We start from the raw sequence: 21,204 nt of genomic DNA, 5'->3' as shown, positions 1-21,204 counted from the left end.
AAACATGTATAATATCATATATGAAACGAATTGCCAGTCCAGGTTCAATGCATGATACTTTGGGGGTGCTGAGACGACCCAGAGGGGTGGTATGGGGAGGGAGGAGGGAGAGGAAAAAAAAAAAAGAAAATATATCAAGTGCTATGTAAATGTTATTCTGTAAAAAAAAAAAAATTAATTTATTTTAATTGGAGGATAATTGCTTTACAATAATGTGATGGTTTTTGCCATATATCAACGTGGATCAGCCAGAGGTATACATGTGTCCCCCTCTGCATCCTGAATCCTCCTCCTGCCTCCCTCCTCACGCTGTCCCTTTATGTTGTCCCAGAGCAGCAGCTTTGCGTGTCCTGCTTCATGTGTTGAACTTGCACTGGTCATCTGTTTTACATATGGTAAAGTATATGTTTCAGCGCTATTCTCTCAAATCATCCCACCGTCTCCTTCTCCCACTGGGTCCAAAAGTCTGTTCTTTATGTCTGTGTCTCCTCTGCTTCCTTGCATGTAGGACTGTCAGAACCATCTTTCTAAATTCCGTATATATGAGTTAATATACAGTATTTGTCTTTCTCTTTCTTACTTACTCTACTCTGTGAAATAGGCTCCAGGTTCACCACCTCGTTAGAACTGACTCAAAAGCATTCCTTTTTATGTGTTTGGTCATTCTGTTGTGTCCAGCTCTTTGTGACCACGTGGACTGTTGCTGACCAGGCTCCTCTATCCATGGGGTTTCTTTCTCCAGGCAAGATTCCTTTTTATAGCTGAGTAATATTCCACGGGGTGTATGTACCACAACTTCCTTCTCCATTCATCTGCTGATGGACATCTAGGTTGCTTCTGTGTCCTAGCTTTGTAAATAGGGCTGCAGTGAACATGGGGTACATGTGTCTTTTTCAGTTCTGGTTTCCTCAGAGTGTATGCCCAGCAGTGAGATTGCTGGGTTGTATGGCAGTTGTATTTCCAGTCTTTCAAGGGGTCTCCACACTGTTCTCCATAGTGGCTGTGCTAGTTTGTATCCCTAACAGTGTCAAAGGGTTCCCTTTTCTCCATACCCTCTCCAGCATTTATTGTTTGTAGGCTTTCTGATGATGGCCATTCCGACCAGTGTGAGATGATACCTCATTGTGGTTTTGATTTGCTTTTCTGTAATAATGAGTGATATTGAGCATCTTTTCATGTGTTTATTAGCCATCTGTATGTTTTCTTTGGAGAAATGTCCGTTTAGGTCTTTGCCCACTGTTTGATTGGGTTGTTTGTTTTACTGATACTGAGCTGTATGTTTTGGAGACTAATTCTCTGTTAGTTGTTTCATTTGCTATTATTTTCTCCCATTCTGAGGGCTGTCTTTTCACCTTGTTTATAGTTTCTTTCGTTGTGCAAAAGAGACATGTGTTAGGGAAGAGGGTGCTTTGATGTTACAAGAGCATATGATAGAATGAGTTGCCTCAAGGAGAATTCTTGAGTTGAGGTGTAACCAGGGCTTTGTCTGGGGAAGGGGATGGAAGGAAGATCATTTTGGACATTTGGTATGTGCAAGGGGCTCATGGAAGGAGGAAGCAGATCATGTTCGAGAGGCTGAAGAGCTAGTGTGGTTGTAAGACAGAGTACAAGGGAATATTTGCTGCAGGGTGAAGACCATGAGGGGAAAGACCATGCCAGACCCTCTTGGTCCTATTAAAAGTGTTGGTCTTTATTCTTACATCTCTGAGGAGATGTGTGGTGTGTTAGAGGAGATGGGATAGGTAGATTTGGCAGAAGCACTTGCAATTTCAACGCTTTGGACTCCTCGCGAGGCAGCATGAGCTGAGCCCCTGTACCAGATGCAGGAGGCCCTCTGCCTTGAATCTTATGCCCATTCCCAAGGGTCTCTATCAGTAGAGTTGTGAGGTGTTGATCTTTGGGAAGAAGTTGTTTTTTGTTGTTGTTTATTAGTTGCCTATTTGATAAGCTTTTGTTTATATAATCAATGCTGGTCAGAAAGTGCATGTGGTTTTAATTTTTCCCATTTGGCATAAATTTCACAGTTGCCTATCAAGGTTCCATTCTTATACTCATTTTCACATACCAATGCATATTATAATCCAAAAGTAGAGCCTGAACTTTACCTTAACTAACTAAAATTCACAACCATGGCATAAACACAGCCCTGATTCATGAATTTACTAATGGAACATGACTGACCAAATTGGCAAGTGATTGCTCTTCAGTGTAAATGCATGGATCCAGGTTGGGGAATAATAATATATGAGTTCTTACACCTAGATGTGTGCAATCAATCTGATCGTGACCACGCTGCTCCAGTTGAGTGACAGAAACAAAGCACCTCATTTAACAGCAATTTCACTTTGCCAACCAGATTAGCAGAATCATAAGCAAAAGCTATTAGGTCACCGTGTTACTCACCCCAAGTTACACACTTGGCCGCTTGGCCAAGCAGTTTTGCATTGCTAACTAAAGTCACACATTTCCCATTACAAATAGGTCATGTCCTTTTTTTCCTTCTGCTTTGGGTAGAGTTTTAGGTTCTGTGTCATCTATTGATCAAGCTTCTTGTCTGTGACGTAATTACAGTGCCATCCATTGCTCATTTTGAACTTGCAGTCTTGGTAAATTTCTCCTATGGGCTTTTGCAGATTGCACCAAAATGGATTTTTCCATCTTATTATTTTATGGCAGTTGAGCTTTCAAACGTGAACGTTGAATGTGACGAAAAGCATATATTGCAGAATACCTTTCTGTTCAGATTGAGCCAATGAATGGATTGGATTTTTCCACAGCGCTTTGACAATGCTCATGAATACCCCATCATATCTTTTTGGCTTTTTTCCTTTATTCATTTTATTTCTCATCTTTGTAATTCTGGTACTCTAAACTTTTCAGAGGGTGTAGTCCTACCTAAGTTTGTCTTTGAGTTGAGCTCATCCATAACACAACCTGACCTATATTTATTTCTCTATTTGCCACTTTCATCATTGAATTCTGTATTCCTACTATGAGTCAGGTATTTTGTTTTAGACCCTGGGGATTGAGAGTGGACAAAATAAATTTCTTCCCTTCATTGCACTTAGACTCTAGAGCTCACAAGGAAAAAAGTAGAGTATAGGGTATGTCAGGGGTGATGAGTCCCATTAAGGAAAAAAGCAGCCTAAGGGATTAGAGAGTGTTAGCGCTTTAATGGAGGTCAGGGAAAGCATCAGATGATAAATGATTTACCAAGTGTTCCTTGCTGTTCAACTGTTCCTATGTCTAACTGTTAAATGTGACTAGTTTGAGGCTTCCTCTATCCTTTTAGTACAGACACCTTAGAGTACATTGTGAGACTTTTTCCTTAATTTTTAATATATGAGAACATGAAAGACCAAAAAAAATATTCCTAAATCTCATTGTTTGGAGAAAAGTCCTACACAGGGCATTTGTTAGTTTTCATCTGGAGAGATGACAGTCTCTACCTTGCAGGGTTGTTGTGTAGATCTTAGTAACCTTCTTTTTCTACCACTCTCCTCTCTCAGCATATTTTTAAGTTATTATAATTAAACCTAGACATTGTTGTACAGAGTAATATGTTCTTTGGCATTATGCTTATATATATATATATATATATATATATATATATATATATATATTTAAAACTCATTGATCTTGATGTCCATTTGGCTCTTTTTTCTGTTAAACAGTTTCATTAAGAATTAAGAATGACCATTTTGACCCTTCTATTCTACGAGGATTTAATGCCAGTTAGACTTTCTTTTGCTTTTGCTAACTAAATGGTGAACTTACTTAATGGCCTTTTTGTATTCATGCCATGTATACTGTATCTTACTATTTGATGCTGCTCCTTGATTTATGAATTAGAGCAGGAGTTTGGTGCAGAAACAGGTAAAATGTTAGCGAGTGTTGTCTGAGGGGTCATCCTTTTTCCCAGCATGAACCCCCAGGCAACACCTGCTATGTTTAGTTCAGGGCATATGTTCCTTCATTCTCAATAGTTTATTGTGCACTTTCAAAATATCTGTCCCTCAGTGCTTTTTTGGCAACCTTTGTTGGCTTCTCTGTTAATGAAGCTGCTTCTTTCAAGTTGTGGATTTTGGTGCTCTCTTGAGAGCCACTTTCATCATTTAGCACTGTGTTCATTGGACCTCACATTCAGCCCGGAGCTATTGCCCATGCGATCCCCACCTCTTAGAATTATTTCATCACCTTGAGTTCTGGCCAGTTCTCTCTGGCTGCCTTCAATCAGACTCTTTCTTGAAAGAAGCCAATGTGTCAAGTCCTCAATTTACATGTTTTGCTGTCTCAGGAAAGTTAAACTAGCCTGATTCAAACCTGCCTAGAGCCATCTCCCGAAGGAAATTTCTCTAACATTTGTTTAAAGGTATATTCAGTAACTCTGATATATAGATCATGTTTCCCTGAATTTGAGCAGATTTGGCCTATATGACCTTTCTGAAGCTTAGTTTTAATATCTGTAAAATGGGAATTGAAGTACTTTCTTCATAGGGTTTATTATCATAATTAAATATAATATGGGGCTTCCCTGGTGCCTCAGATAGTAAAGAATCTGCCTGCAATGTGGGAGACCTGGGTTCAGTCCTTGGGTTGGGAAGATCCCCTGGACAAGGGAATGGCTCTCCACTCCACCTGTATTCTTACCTGGAGAATTCTATGGACAGAGGAGCCTGGCGGGCTACACTGGGTGGAGTCACAAAAAACTGGACACGACTGAACAACTAACACGAGAAATGTTATCATTCTTCTTCCCCAACCCTGTTACCTCTGTTTTATTTCCATTGCCCTGAAAGAGAGGGAATGGAATAATAACTGATATCTGTTAAAGTAAATTATATGTCAGAGTTCTGTGGATAATTGTCTTTTCTTTGGCTTTCTTTAAGCTCATCTCATAAAATTTCTAACTCTCTGTCATAGAAGCTTTCTCTTATACATTTAATTCATCTTAGTTTTCTTTCAACTTCTGAACATTTTTGTTTTGCTGAAATATACTTCTTGAGAATCACAAGATTTCTCTGCAGGGAGATTGATCATTCCTAACAAATGTTTCTACTTCTGCAGTACTAACATCTTTCTTTGGCTTCATTTTCTTTGCTCACCTTCACAAAATACAATATCTATCACCTAGTAGATGTGTCAGCTTGCCTTTTTTGAGTTTATTACCTTGCTTTATAGTTGAGCTTGTGACAAACCATGTGTGACCTAGGAACACAAAGTTCTGAGATTTTAATCAAAGTAATCCGTCTTTGTCGGCCATAATTAAGTTGATGATGACTTTATGACTCCCATTTGAGTTTTGTAAATGTAGCAGGTCTTCAGCATTTGAAGAACTTCATATCGTTCAAACCACTTGACAACTGGCTAGCCTCAATCTTAACCAAAACCAGGTATAGAAAACTTGCAGGATAGATAGGGAGAGCTCCTTGTTCTAGGAGTTCTTTTCATCCTAGGATTTCTTTTCAGATTTTAGGAGTCACTGTTAACCTTTATGGAATATATGAATAGTCATAGACCTAAATGAAATTGAAGACTTTAGTCCTACATTTATTCTTATATCAGATGGCAGCTGAGCTCAATGTCTACCTTTTGTAGATAATGTGCAAGGATTAGTCTTATCCCTGAATCATTATGTGCTTAAGGAATCTTCTAATCAGTCAATAAATAGTTGAGTAGAGCACCTACCTTCATATGGGCTTCCCAAGTGGCTCAGTGATAAGGAGCCTGCCTGCCAATGCATGTGACGTGGGTTCGATTCCTGTCAGGAAGATCCCCTGGAGAAGGAAATGGCAGCCCACTCCCCTTGCATGGAAAATCCCATGGATAGAGGAGCCTAGCAGGCTATAGTCCATAGGGTCACAAAGAGTTGGGACATGACTGACCACAGAGCACACACTGCCTACAAGATCTGTTCAGTGCCAGAGAAGATGTGAAGTTGTAGAGAGGCAAAACATAGCAAGATAAGATGGTGGTTATAAGGACATGAGGGTAGAGGAGTTACGTTATTAAAGGGTACGGACTTACAACTAGTAGGTAAGCCCTGGAAATGGAATGCACAGCTTAGTGATTATAATCAACAGTACTGAATTAGAAATCTCAAAGTTGCTAAGAGACTAGAACTTAATTGTCTTCATCAGGAAAGAAATGATAACTGTGTGACATGATAGAAGTGTTAGTAATACTTCAGTAGATGTTAATAATTTTGAGATAGGATGTCAAATCATCCCTTAAGGTTGCACAGTATTGTCTTTTATTGAAATATAGTTGATTCATGGCTTCCCTTGTGGCTCAGCTGGTAAAGAATCTGCCTGCAATGCAGGAGACCTGGGTTCCATCCCTGGGTTGGGAAGATCCCCTGGAGAAGGGAAAGGCTACCCGCTCCAGTATTCTGGCCTGGAGAATTCCACAGACTCTATAGTCCATAGGGTCACAAAGAGTTGGACACAACTAAGTGACTCTGACTTCACTTCATAGTTGATTCACAGTATTATATTAGTTTCATATGACAACATAATGATTTAGTATTTTTAAAGATTATCCTCCATTTAAAGGTTTTATGAAATAATGGCTGTATTTCCCTATGTTTCCCATTATATCTTTGGTGCTTAACTTACATATTGTTTTAATGTCAGTTATATCTCAACAGAAAACCCCCAAAACTACTTTTGAAGGCAGGAAATATGCCTGTGTGGGAATCCTAGTTATTGTAATAATTTCTGTATATGTTATTATAATTTATGTATATTGTAATAACTGTGTATGTTAATAGTTTACAGTTACCTGTGGTACATAAATTGATTCTCAACTAGGTTAATGGGATAGTTCCCCATCATAGGTAATAAACGGCAGAGCTAGGACATGATCCCCCATCTTTTAGCATCAAAGCTAATATTGTTTTGTTTTATGTAGTAGCTCATATACCTCTCATGTACACCTAAGAAAATCAGAGGACAATGCAATATGATTAAGATAGTAAGGAAAATTAAAGTCCATAGGAAAGATCCGTGTGAACTGGAATTGTCACTTGCAGGCAGCAGTAGTTTTGGCTCGAGAGTCTGAGATGGCAGACTTGTCCAAGGTAGTCCAGATGAGTTTTTCTGGAAAACAAAATGATCTTTTGTAAAGCTGAGGTAGGAAGCCAGTGATTTGCTGAGATTAGTGGATTGATTTTCTGAGATCTTTGGATCTTCATCTGGCATGTACACAGCATTGGCTGTTTTCCAGTTCCAAAAAAGCAGTGATGAGTCTTTGAGGAACAGACGATATATTTTCGTTGACAGCTTTGTTACTGCACATTTTAAAATTTGGTCAGAATTGACAGAGGGTGAGATCCTAAGGACTTACTATATACCTAAAGTGCAAGTGAGGGGAGGATGTGATTGTACTGGCCTAACCAGAGTCTGTCTTTCATTTTTACCATGCTTGCTTTTCTGTCAAATGTTCTCTCATCATCTTTAGTATAAAGATGATGTGTGAAGAATAGTTGAGGGATAATTGAAGTAATGTTTGCCTTGGGAATAATCCTGTATTTTCATATAGTTGTGGGGATGGAATAAGACTTTTCATCCCATATCAAATGGTGCTCACTCATGGAAGTCTCTTGGTCATTAAGGAATTAAATGAGGCTGAATGGTCTCAGAAAAATGACTGGTTCACCTTGTCAATCTTTGAAGTAAATCTTTCCTTTACTCATTGAAAGTAAATGAAGCAATGCAGGTAAACTCTTGCCCTGGACCCAGTTCTGACCAACCTCAAGGAACTGATAGGTGGAGTGAAAGGGGGCAGCATGGCCATGGGCTGACTCATGGCCCCTGGATGTTCTCAGCACCTTACAGGTCCTGCCCACGAGGGAGGGGCTTCAGGCATACTGGCATGTTCCCAGGATACTAGAAAGGGAAATTTCAAAAGGCTTCCTGACCCAGATGAACTACCTCTCAAGGCAATGAGAGAATTTGCAGGTGGGATTGCCGGCCAGCTGGGAATCATCTTTGTGAAACTGTGGAGGATGGAAAGTTGCCAGGAAGCTAGAGAGAGATTAATGTCCTCATTTCCCCCAAAGAAGAAAGAAGGTGGAGTTCAGGAACTAATGACCATTGAACTTCATGTTGATCTTGACAAAGAAATGTAGACTGCAGGATTTCAATGATGAAGTGAAACATTTTTTAAAGGATGTGATGATCATAAGAATTAGCCAGGGTTCACTAAGGACGCAAATTATGCCACACTGTCCTGACTGCCTCTTCTAATAGGGTTATTAGGAAAGGAGATTAGGAAATCCTGTACTCATGGAATATCTAGTTTTCAGCAGGCATTTGTGAGAGACATATGAAGGTATTGTAGACAAGAAGGATCAATTCAGAGTGGATGATAGTTTAGTGAGGTGGATTCATAGCTCCTGGGAACTTCCTTGCTGTGGGAAGTTTAATTAATTTATTGAATGGCAAGAGCCAGATTATGTCCCCAAGTCCCATTGGAAACTTGGTTTTTTGAATTGGTAACCCAGTTTTCTATGGACAGTTTCCTTTTTGAACTCATCATGTATTTGTGTAAGAAGTTGGGTGATATGACTCTTCTATATGACTGTAATGCTAGAATGAGTTTTGAGTTCCAATATAGAAAACAAAGATACAACCATCTTCCTCTGATGTGGGGTAAGAAGTGAATGATCAGTGATGGACTGTAGGGTGGATATGACCACCTTGTTTCCCATGGCGTTGTTTCCCCCAAGGATTAGAGGTAGGAACTATGGGAACCTGACCTTCTGTTGGTACCACTCAGAGCCCCACAAGTTTGTATCCTTGACTAAATTGAGGAACACTGGAAACTATTGAAAGTTTTTAAAGTAGGGGAACAACATCATTGGCCAGATTTGTGTTTTAGAAAGATTGCTCTGGCTGCAGGCTGGATAATGGCTTTGATAGGGCAAGACTTTAAATAGGGAGATAAAAGATGATGCCAGTAACCCATATGAGAGAATGGGAGTGGCAAAAAATGAAGTAAAGTTGGGTGTATTTGGGAGAGATTTGGGTAGTAGAATTTATGTGACTTTGTGGTAAATTGAATGTGGGGAAAGAAAGAGAGGAAGGAATCTAGAAAAGATGACTCCCAAGTTTCTGATTTGTGTGTTTAAATGGATAGGGGTAAATTAAAAGATGGTTACTCCTTGGAAGAAAAGTTATGACCAACCTAGATAGCATATTCAAAAGCAGAGACATTACTTTGCCGACTAAGGTCTGTCTAGTCAAGGCTATGGTTTTTCCTGTGGTCATGTATGGATGTGAGAGTTGGACTGTGAAGAAGGCTGAGCGCTGAAGAATTGATGTTTTTGAACTGTGGTGTTGGAGAAGACTCTTGAGAGTCCCTTGGACTGCAAGGAGATCCAACCAGTCCATTCTGAAGGAGATCAGCCCTGGGATTTCTTTGGAAGGAACGATGCCAAAGCTGAAGCTCCAGTACTTTGGCTACCTCATGGGAAGAGTTGACTCATTGGAAAAGACTCTGATGCTGGGAGGGATTGGGGGCAGGAGGAGAAGGGGCCGACAGAGGATGAGATGGCTGGATGGCATCACTGACTCGATGGACGTGAATCTGAGTGAACTCCGGGAGTTGGTGATGGACAGGGAGGCCTGGCGTGCTGCAATTCATGGGGTCGCAAAGAGTCGGACATGACTGAGCGACTGAACTGAACTGAACCTATATTGACCCAGGAGACAGCATAGAGAGAAGGCAAGAGAAAGATGTTTCAGCCATGAGGACTCAGAGGTGCCTGAGTGACAACAAATAGAGATGTCCCAGTGAACTAACCAACAAAGTGTGGGGATGAACAGTTTAGGAGGTCTGGCTAAAGATACAAAACTGAGTTTATTCATTTCTTTTGCATCCACCAAATGAGGCTCCATTTTAGACACCTTCCTTCTATATATTCTTTTTTGAAGATTGAGGTATAATTGAGAGAAAGTGTTATATGTCAGGTGTACAAAATGAGTCAATATTTGTATACATTGCAAAGTGATCACCATAATAAGTGTAGTTAATATCCATCACCATACATAGTTTCTTTTTTTTTTTTTTTGTGATGAGGACTTTTAAGACCCACAGTTGACCCTTGAACAATGTGGGCATTAGGGGCACCAGCCCTCTGTGCAGCTGAAAATCTGCACGTAACTTATAGTTCACCTTTTGCATCCATGGTTGCTCCCAACTTCTGTAGTAATGTAGTATTTTCTGCTGAAAAAAAAAAAAAAAAGGCTGTGTGCAAGTGGACACATGTAATTCAAACCCATGTTCTTCAAGGGCCAACTGTATTCTTTTGGCAGCTTTCAAGTGTGCAGTTCAGTGTTGTTAACTATGGCCACCATGCTGAACATTACATCCCCATGACTGACTTATTTTATAGCTGAAGGTATCTGCCTTTTGATTCTAAATCAAAGAATTTTTAATGATATTTTACTATATAACATTTGTTTCCTTAAGAGCATAAGTGCCAGTAAGCTTATGCTATGCTATGCTAAGTCACTTCAGTCGTGTCCAACTCTGTGCAACCCCATAGACGGCAGCCCACCAGGCTCCCCCGTCCTTGGGATTCTCCAGGCAAGAACACTGGAGTGGGCTGCCATTTCCTTCTCCAATGCATGGAAGTGAAAAGTGAAAGTGAAGTCGCTCGGTTGTATCCGACCCTCAGCGACCCCATGGACTGCAGCCTACCAGGGTCCTCGGTCCATGGGATCTTCCAGGCAAGAGTACTGGAGTGGGGTGCCATTGCCTTCTCCACAGTGAGCTTATATACTTATTCAATTCAGACTATTCAAACTATTCTATCTACAGGATTCTGGTTCCATGCAGTTATGACTGTGGTAAGTAAAGAAGGAAATAAACATATCAAGCTCTCCTAGATATTTCAAAGCATTCTGGTTCATCGTTAATCGTGGTAGTAGCCTGGAAAAATAGAATTTATTCAAGTAGCTCATGAATGGTAATCTGCAGTGCCTGTTAATTTGCTTCAAGAGAAAATATGGCCTTAGAAATTAATTTCGCTCTTATATTCTACAGTCTCTGGTGCATGTATGATTAAAGAGAGCAGTTCATACAGTTTTCAACGTAACATATTTGAAACCAAGCCAGAACCTAGACATGACATTTTCACATTGCTGTTGGAATTTCCATGCCTACTATCTAAGTTCATTCTGTCCCTTTATTTATTTTGGCTCCAATCTTTGGCTTCTTCTTTCAAGTAGTTTGCTTTCAGTGTTTACGAGAGTGGACTCCCACAGCCAGAGAAAGGATGGATAATTGGTCAGTTTGAAAGTGATATTTCCATTTGTCGTGGAGTTAGGGTCACTTTACCCTAATTAGTGATTTTGTGGAAGTGCAGTAGAATACCTAGGCAGTGTCAGTTACTTGGCTGTTTTCAGTGTGCATATGGTGCACACATATAAGATGTCCCTGTGCATTAGTTAATGATAATTATTGATAATACTCTTCCTGAATTCCATAATAAGAAAGATTTTGTTTTAATGAATTACAATGCAAATGAATGGTTGCTGACCTAAAACTAGTCTCTGTTAATGTGTTCATGATTCTCTGTTAATACTGAAGTGGAAAGCTGTTATTGCTTTTGTGGTGAGCATCGTGAAATGAAATGGATATAATCAGGAGCCTTTCCCTCTCTACTGTTTTCTGCCTTAACTAAGTTATAGACCATTGTAAAGTGTTAGTCACTCAGTTGTGTCTGATTCTCTGTGACCCCATGGATTGTAGCTCACCAGGCTCTTCTATTGATGGAATTCTCTGGGCGAGAATACTGGAGTGAGTTGCCATTCCTTTCTCCAGGCCACTGTAAAGTTAAGCATAAATTTTGATGCTTTGTGTATTTTGGGTACTTTCTGTAGTTAAAATTTTTCTTTAAATTTGTGGTTATTTATGCTCATTATATGCCTTTTTACTGCAATATACAGTGGACTTACCCTGGGGCATTCAGATGGGGCATAGAACTCAGATTTTTCCTCTTGAATTAACAGTATTCTAGTTAGGAGCTTAACGAATGTTTGTTGAATGAGATCAGTAAATGATTAGATAATGATTATTGATATAATGCTGTGTTAGCGAATAATAAAAACAAAGTCATACTTTCTCTCTTCCACTGGTTCCATCTCTAGATTTAACTTTGACTATGCCAGAACCTTATAGTCAGGTTTAAAAGATGGTCTTTGGGGTTAGGCTGACTGGGTGCAAATCTGAGCCATCAATCTCTAACTATGTGACCTTGGACAAGCTTTGAACTTCTCTAAATCTCAGGTCGTTCCTCTGTGAATGGTTAGCCCATGTGGATTTTGTTAGCATTAAGTGAGAGAATATATGTAAAGCCTGCACTGACTTTAGACAGTCAGTGCTTGATAAACATCAGCTACTATTGTTTTATCTGCCTCTTCTGCCTGTACTCCACCTTCAGGCTACCCAGTAGTCTTATTTTGTTTGTCCCCTAGATTTTTTTTTTTAAATCAGATTCAATGCCATCTTAGAATTTTTGAAAGATTTTTTGTTAACATGTTACAGATTTTCCCACAGTTTCCCAGAGTCATAAGTCATGTATCTTGCTTCAGTGATGCCTCACATTCTACTGAAATTCATCAGTTCCCTAACTAGACCTCCACACATCTGTGATTCTTTGGAATATTTTATGTTGTAGGGGATGCTGCTCTACAGCTATCCTCTCTTCCTCCCTCTCTTCCACAATAAGTCCTCCACTGAATTTATTCATAGAGCATGTTTGGTTCCTTTTTAGAGTTATTTTGCAGAAAGTAAATAAAGCCACAAAACCATTATATTTGCACCTCATACCAGAGCTTCTTTTCCTCATAAAGAGCTTTGGAGTTATTTGAAAGCTTATCTTAAAGAATCTGCCCCTCTTTTGAAGACCCACTGTTTCCATTTCTAACCACATTCAAATTTATTCATGTTTTATTTCTTTTTTCTCCCCCTCTTTTCCATTATGCCACATTCTTTAAGATGTGGATGAATGCCTGGAACCAAAGATCTGCACAAATGGTACTTGCTCCAACCTTGAAGGATCCTACATGTGTTCATGCCATAAGGGCTACAGCCCAGCTCCAGACCACAAGCACTGTAAAGGTAAATACTGTGATCAGATTTCTCGTTTTATTTGAACTACACTTAAAAACATGTTAGCGTAACTAGCCTTAAGAAAGGAAACCATACTACTTGTCATTTATTTAACTGAGCTTCCTAGAGCACATGTTGGTTGGCCTCTGAAAGTGAATCCGCATGGTGGTTAAATTCCTATTTATTTACATAGAGAAAAACAGTGAATTTTTTGAGAACATCTATAAGCCACAGATCTATTTAGTTTTTTCTAGTTGTAAAAACAGTTCTACAACTCTGTGAATATACTGAAAACTATTGTACACTTTAAATAGATAAACTATGTGATATATTATTTTTTATTTCAATAACATTGCTATTAAAAATGCATTTGCTATAGAAAATGTAGCAAATGCAGAAAGGTAAAACAGATAATCTCTCAGCCTCATTTGTGGATATTCATATCTCAAGGGTGTTTTGTGTCATTAAGATTACGTACTGTGTCCAGTTTTCAGTCTTGCTTTTTGTTATGTAATAGTATATCATGAGCATCTTTCATTAATAACTCATTTCAGACATTAGTTTTAAAAGCAGTGTAATATTCCAGTATATTGCTGTTTTTGCATTTTCATTGTTCTTCAGATTTTGTAAAGGTGGGCAAAGTGCTCTGTGTTTAACTATTTCAATAGAACACTACTTTCTAACTTTAAAATGTGTGAACACTTACTATTACATACTTAATCATGTGTTTGTTAAGCATTTGTATTTCCTCTTTTGTATATTTGTTAATATGTTTTATCATTAGTCAAATTTTTAAGTCAGTGTAAATGAACATTTTATATATAAGATATATGTGTGTGTGTGTATTTAACATATACACTTTCCTCTAGAATAATAGTGTAATTTGCCCATGGTTTCTCTAATTTTTAAAGTAATTTTAAAGAAGTTTTCATCTTCTCTGTGGTTAATTTGTTTGCTTTCTGCTGTCTTCCATCACTTTTATACTTAAAAGGATGCTCTTTCAAAGGAAGGAAGAGAAAATAAGTAAACCTTTTTCTTTTCTTTGCTGTCTCAATGAAAGTGAAGGGTCTAGGGTGGTAATTAATTTATCACTGTGGTAGGGAAGCAGTAAACAGATAGCCTACTATAGACCTGTAAGAACTGAAGCATCTTCCACTGGCAGTAGGGAGTTCATAGACATTTGAATTTTTGGTGCCTTGTTCCTTTCAGACAGCAGAGTACTAGCCACTCCCAGGAGAGCATAGACAGCAAGCACAGCTCCTTTTTCTCCTGGTCCTTTCCCACATCCACAGCTTGCCTTCTGACTACTTAAGCCAAGCATCTCCTCAAAAAGAGTTAAACTTGAGAATCCCTTGAAAGGTACTCTGGGTGTTTGATGGAAGAAAAACTTCCTCATATACAGGGCTAATGGTGACTAAAGGTCTCAGTGTTAGAAGCCAGTATTCGCCATTATTAATCTTTATTTGATTAACAGTATCTGGTTTATTACCATATCCTGTCATGTTACTTTCTCTTTGTGATCTACCTGTTCCTTTTCATCTTACTCATAGAAATGCTTCTAATCTGTGCCCACTTCATATTCCACGTTTGTTACCACTACTTTCTTCAATTTGCATTCTCTGACCCATGGCCCATCCAAATTGATGTCACAACTGCCTGAAGAGTATTCTGTGCTTATTTTGACCCATGATTATCCTGCCCAGCGCACCCATCTTTTTACTCGCTACTGACCTAAATCCTGGCTCTCCCAGTGATCCACTGTACAACCTTGGGAAAACAATCTCAGGTTTCCCAAAATCATGCCATCTCTAAAATTCAGGAATTAGATGCTGTAGAGGGAAAATGCAGAGTTAATACATGTTGAATGAATAACTCATGACCACCTTCTTCCTCCTGGCATTGCCATACCGAATGAGCCTGCTCCTCTCTAATTTGTCACCCTACCACTCCAGAATTCACACCGTCAATTGATATCACCCCCTAGGAAAACTTGTATTTTCCAGTCTCTGGGATACCATGCTGGGCTGCTGCTTCTAGTCATCCTTTCTGTCAAGTGTATCAAGGAACCAGTGCCTTCCAGGCACTGCATATGTTACCAAGAGACTGTAATCTCTCAAAAGATGTATTATTCATGGAAAGAGATGCATAGCTGCAACAGCTAATTAGAGTTCATAAAGTACTAAGTGATGAAAGTTAAGTCATCAGTGATGTCATGTATTCCTGACATTATGTGAGGACCAGGACAGTTTACCTTCTTGCTGTTCTTCCAAAAAACTCTTAATGCAGTCTTAATCATGAGAAACACATGAGGCAAGTCCAAATTGGGGACGTACTATGGATTTCTGGCCCATATCCTCAAGGCAATTAAGATTGTTAAAACAAAGAAGGACTGGGAGATGAGACACCTGAATATGATGTGGTCCCCAGGATAGGATCCTGCAATAGAAAGAGGACCTGAATGGAAAAACTGGTGAAATCCAAATAAGTTTGGAGTTTAGTTTTTGGATGTTTTTAAAGGCAGTATATCATATTCTAGTTTGGATAGTCTGGAGCTGTGTGAGCATGGATAAGTAATCTCATTTCACCAAGCCTTACTTGCTCATTTGCAGGAAGGTAGCAGTAATGGCACCTAGGAGGGTTGATGTGAAGATTGTATGAGATAATAGGATGACAAGATATTGGAGAAATATGGAGATAATACATGGAGGATGAGGGAAAGCAGAGGCAGAGCAGGACATTCTGTGGCGGATGTTGTTATTCACCAAATAATAGGCATGTGCAAAGTTCTGTTGCAGCCAGGAACTGTGTGACTAATTCTACTTGCATGCTTCTGAGAAGGCTTGGCAGAGGTGTTGCTATTTGAACTTGGTTTTAAAATATTGAATGCAGAGGGGAGAACCTTAGTAGGCAGAGGAAGCAGCACATATCAAAGCTTGGAGGTGGGAAAGAACTGTTTTCTCCACTTGCCACTTAAGCGTGCCCTCTACTCTCATTTGCCTGGTGTCTTTCCATTACAACCTGGGATAAGATCAGGCAAGATCCCTATCACCTGCTTGAGAAACCTGCATATTCACTAGCTGTGTTTCTTACTCCCCAAAGTCCTTCCTTTTCACAATAATACATTGTATGACATCCTTTCTCTTTATTTTCTAATCTTTCCTAAACGACATCAACGTACAGATGCCAGATTCTACTCAGAACATAAATCTGTTTTCCAGCACTGCAGGAAATGCCAGTTTCACTCTGTTGATAGTCCTAACTATTATCAGTGTCTTCACCTCCCTAACTCTTTTCAGGTTGTAAATATTAGTACATTATCTAATGTATTGGATTGGCCGACGTATTCATTTGGATTTTCCGGAGATGTTACAGAAAAATCTGAACAAACTTTTTAGCCAAGCCAGTATTAATCCATTACTTGTTTGAATCTTTTTGTATCTCTGCATCTCTTTGTGCACTTTACTGGTATATGTCCTAAATGTATAAATAACTAGAGATAGCCTCTATTTTAACTCCTATCAGGATTTATCATAGTAATATGTGCAAAAAGTTCTTCAAAGAAAAAATACCTTTTATGAAATATAATATTCTCTATTCATCCCTTGGCACAAGAGAGAGAAGACATTTGTCCCACATGCCTATTTTTTTGGAAAGTGGTCTTTTGTATAGAAATTTTATATCTCAATCAATAAAGAAAAAGGTGCTTTTTTTGTTTGTTTCTTAAATGCATAGAATTATGCTGCCTTTGTTCCCCTTGGTCCTTTTAAAGACCCAGAGATCACCTTATTCAAGATAACAGAGTTGCCTGGAGTTATTCCAAATGTGTTATCATTACTTATAATGAATTACTTCTGACAGTCTTCCCAACATAAATGAGTAACTTATGTAGGATGTCTGGTGTATCCTGACAGTTCTTGGAATGGAGGGTATGTTCTTGCGGCAGACATCTTCACATGGGAATGCTTAGTTTGTCATCCTTTTTGAGAAAATCAGAAAGAGGCCAAAGCACTAAAAATGTTGTCAGACATTACATGAGATCCAACCAGCTACATGAGCTTTTGTTGGTCTTAAATTCTTGAACTGATGTCTCAAGTATTTTATAAAATGTGCTGAAAGAAAATATGATGTGGGCTCCTCTTTGCTGACGACCACTGGAAAAGCTAGTAGACTGAGAGTTTTGGAAAGGTGTTGAATCATTCGCAAGACAAAATTCTTACTTAATTTTTCTGTTGGTAGTCAATGGTTGACAGCTAGGAATTATATACAAAAGAAGGCATTGATTGCACAAGAAGTGACACAGAAGTTTCTAGTAAACTAATTGCTAGAAGAAATGAAATCAGAAACAAATTCCTGAACTCTGAATACATTAATAGTCAATGTGAGCTTTTTCAGGTTATGTGGGATAACCTGACTTACCTTGCTTGTATCAGGGTAAAATTCAAAAGCTTAATAATGCCTCACTGGTGGTTAAATGCAACTTTGCTTAGGAAGCAGATAATTGTCAGTGATATTTAAGGGAAATGACTGTGCAGTTGGTTGAGTTCTCCTGGCAAAAACTTGTAGATGCATTTTGTTAAATAATAGGATATTTTCAGAAGGAAGCAATAGTCAGACATTAATCTTTGGGACCTGGTTTCCTTAAAACAGTGCTCTTTTTAGACTAGGACTTCTTTCTCCCACTCTGAGTATAGGGCTGGTGTGTTTTCATCCGTTCTCTCCAGTAATTCTCACAACAAACCTGTAGTGCAGGTGGTGAAGTTCAATACTACCACATTTTAATCATCATAAACTCTCACAAACTGAGTAACTACTCAGCAGGACATTCTGAGGCTTTATCTGCATAGAGAAGACAAGAGAGAGTTACCTGGTTAAATCGGATCAACCTCATGTCCAAACAAAAACATTTAGGAAATAAGTGCTGCTTCAGCCTCAAGTGTTCAAGTTACTGATGAGCCCAGTCTTTTCTTCATTTATGTAAATTCATTTCCATGATTAGAACACTTACAAAGAATTACGTTTTTTCTCAGTCAATAGCTTTTTGTTTATGCAAGGTATTTTGAAAACTCCTCACTCATCACTTTCTCTTTGACTTTCCAACATCTGTCATCAGAACAGGATCATTTCTCTTGGCTTTCCTTGTTACTTTGAAAATGAGCTCAGTGTCCTTTAACACAACTGTTTGATCTTACACTTTTCCAACTTCTAATATAGTAGAAGTGTCTATTTCCCTCCACAACTGCCTCCATTCTGGTTTTATTTCTAAAGTTCTTGGGAGAGCTTTAATTCTGCCTTCTTTCTTAAAATTTCATAGGTCAGCAAGCTGCTTCATAGTCATGATTTTGTGCTTGAGATTCTTTCTTTATCAACTGTAAAATATTTCATATTATATTTGTGTTATATCCAGAGTGAGAGAGAGAGACATGGCAAAGAGCTTGATGTTGTATTGAACACACTTTTATTTCATCATAAATTTATCATCTATTTGTAATTATTTGCTTTCTACAGCCCAGCACACTGAAGTTGATATGAAGAATGTCGGTGGGCTGATTCAAATTAAAATATATAGTACCTCACATAGCAGAAGTACTATTATTTTTGCAGTAATAACCCCAGAATGCATTATAGGAGGCAGAACTTTTTTTTTTAATGTTTATTGAAAATTTTCTGTGGTTTTGGGTCATGCCATAAAAGTCCACCCTGGAAATGGAAGGCTTAGAGGGCAGCAGCTTGGATTAGGATCTCAAACTTGAGCTAATGGGTGTCTAGATGTAAGACTTAATGTAAAGCAATTGTCACTGTGTTTACAGATATTGATGAATGTCAGCAAGGGACTATGTGCATGAATGGGCAGTGCAAAAACACCGACGGCTCCTTCAGGTGTACCTGTGGGCAAGGCTACCAGCTATCAGCAGCAAAAGACCAATGTGAAGGTAGGTGTGTGGCAACATGAACTCCTGTGATTTCAGTTTAAGGCACCTGCCTTAAAAAAATGTGCACTCAGTAAAGCAGGTGTGTGAATGTGTTCCTGAGAAACTACCCAGATGAATGTTTGTGCCAGAAAGCAAGGGACTCATACTTAAGTCAGGAAAATCAGTGAAACAGGATTTTAAAAGGCTGAATTTGCAAAATATGGTATTAGTGATCAGTGGCTGGCATTACTATTGAAAAGAAAAATGGTTGCTCCCTGTGTAATTCCTTATTTGCAGAAAATCAATTCTATTTAAATTACATGAAAGTTTCACACAATAGGATTAACATTTACTTAAGGGAATTATGTCTGCCTGGTATTACGTTGTGGAATATTAATGATTTAGTCTTTGTGTGCATTGAGCTTTTAAAATCCTTCTTAAAAAAAAAATCACTAAAGACTTTAGGCAGACTGAAATAGTATCTGCCTTGTACTCAGGGATAAAGTCTGTGCAATGTGCTCTGTTCCTACAGGTGACAGTGAGGATTCTGGACCTTGTTGGGGTTGACCTTAGACTTTAAAAAGTTAGTTTGTTTCATTGAACTTCATACAGAATTACAAGTTGACCCTTCAACAACACATGTTTGAACTTCATGAGTCCATTTATATGCAGGCTTTTTGGTAAATACTTAGAGTATTACACCATCTGCGATTGGTTGAATCCTCAGATATAGAAATGTGGATACAGAAGACAAGCCGTCAGGTTAAATGTGGACATTTGACTGTGTGGTGGTCAGTATCTGTATTATTCAAGGGTTAACTGTACTTTATTTCTCAGTAAGAGGATATGTTTCCTGAGTTTAAAGATGCCATGGTATTGCCTGTGACAAGCACAGATATCCAGAATTCTTGAAAAGAAATGTCATTTAAGAACAGAATACACACTGTACATAATCAGTTGTTTTATTATAAGGAAACAATTTCTATCTGTGTCTGTATGTAAACTTAGATATTTAATGAGTAGAAAGGTTTCTTGAGGTGGATTATAAAAGAGACAAGGTATAATGATACTATAAAGGGATCTACCAATAGTATCATAACCTTCTTCTATTATCCCTTTCTAGAATATAGAAAGTCATTACAGTACCTAACCTAACGGTGAAGACTGATCAGACGCGTACAAGCACACTCATGTACACAGATTAATTAGGTGATTTGGTCTTAATTCTAGTCCCTCTCAAAGTTCTTTATTTTATGAATACTGAACTGTACAGATGAATGTGTGCTAAGAGTAGAGGCCCATACATAATATAATAAGGCTATTGTGCTCACAGGCCTTTCTTTTGAAGAGGCTGTGATGTCACTCCAAGAGATAAATCAGACATGGGAGAATCACTCACCAGGTTAGCAATAGGGTCACACCAAAATTTGAAAGAAAACAAAAAACATGTACTCCACTGTTCATTGCAGCACTATTTACAATAGCTAGGACATGGAAGCAACCTAGATATCCATTGACAGGTGAATGGATAAAGAAACTGTGGTACCCACTTCACACCAGTCAGAATGTCTGGGATCCAAAAGTCTGCAAGCAATAAATGCTGGAGAGGGTGTGGAGAAAAGGGAACCCTCCTACACTGTTGGTGGGAATGCAAACTAGTACAGCCACTATGGAGAACAGTGTGGAGATTCCTTAAAAAATTGCAAATAGAACTGCCTTATGACCCAGCAATCCCACTGCTGGGCATACACACTGAGGAAACCAGAATTGAAAGAGACACATGTACCCCAATGTTCATTGCAGCACTGTTTATAATAGCCAGGACCTGGAAACAACCTAGATGTCCATCAGCAGATGAATGGATAAGAAAGCTGTGGTACATATACACAATGGAGTATTACTCAGCCATTAAAAAGAATACATTTGAATCAGTTCTAATGAGATGGATGAAACTGGAGCCGATTATACAGAGTGAAGTAAGCCAGAAAGAAAAACACCAATACAGTATACTAACACATATATATGGAATTTAGAAAGATGGCAATGATGACCCTGTATGCAAGACAGCAAAAAAGACACAGATGTGTAGAGCAGACTTTTGGACTCTGAGGGAGAGGGAGAGGGTGGGATGATTTGGGAGAATGGCATCGGAACATGTATACTATCATGTCAG

The 21,204-nt window shown here is 38.7% G+C and overlaps 1 protein-coding gene across 28 annotated transcripts in view; it reads left to right on the top strand.

Moving 5' to 3' along the window:
• LTBP1 (latent transforming growth factor beta binding protein 1) overlaps positions 1-21,204 on the top strand; it is a 458,228-nt gene that overhangs the window by 329,413 nt on the left and 107,611 nt on the right. For all 28 annotated transcript variants that reach the window (XM_069583578.1, XM_069583577.1, XM_069583571.1 and 25 more), the window contains 2 exons: positions 13,009-13,131; positions 18,930-19,052. In XM_069583578.1, coding sequence (XP_069439679.1) covers positions 13,009-13,131; positions 18,930-19,052 — 246 coding nt within the window. The remainder of the gene's footprint in view (positions 1-13,008; positions 13,132-18,929; positions 19,053-21,204) is intronic.

The sequence above is a fragment of the Ovis canadensis genome, chromosome 3 (assembly GCF_042477335.2).
Source record: "Ovis canadensis isolate MfBH-ARS-UI-01 breed Bighorn chromosome 3, ARS-UI_OviCan_v2, whole genome shotgun sequence".
Lineage (NCBI taxonomy): Eukaryota > Metazoa > Chordata > Mammalia > Artiodactyla > Bovidae > Ovis > Ovis canadensis.
This window is presented reverse-complemented; position numbering and strand designations above follow the sequence as displayed.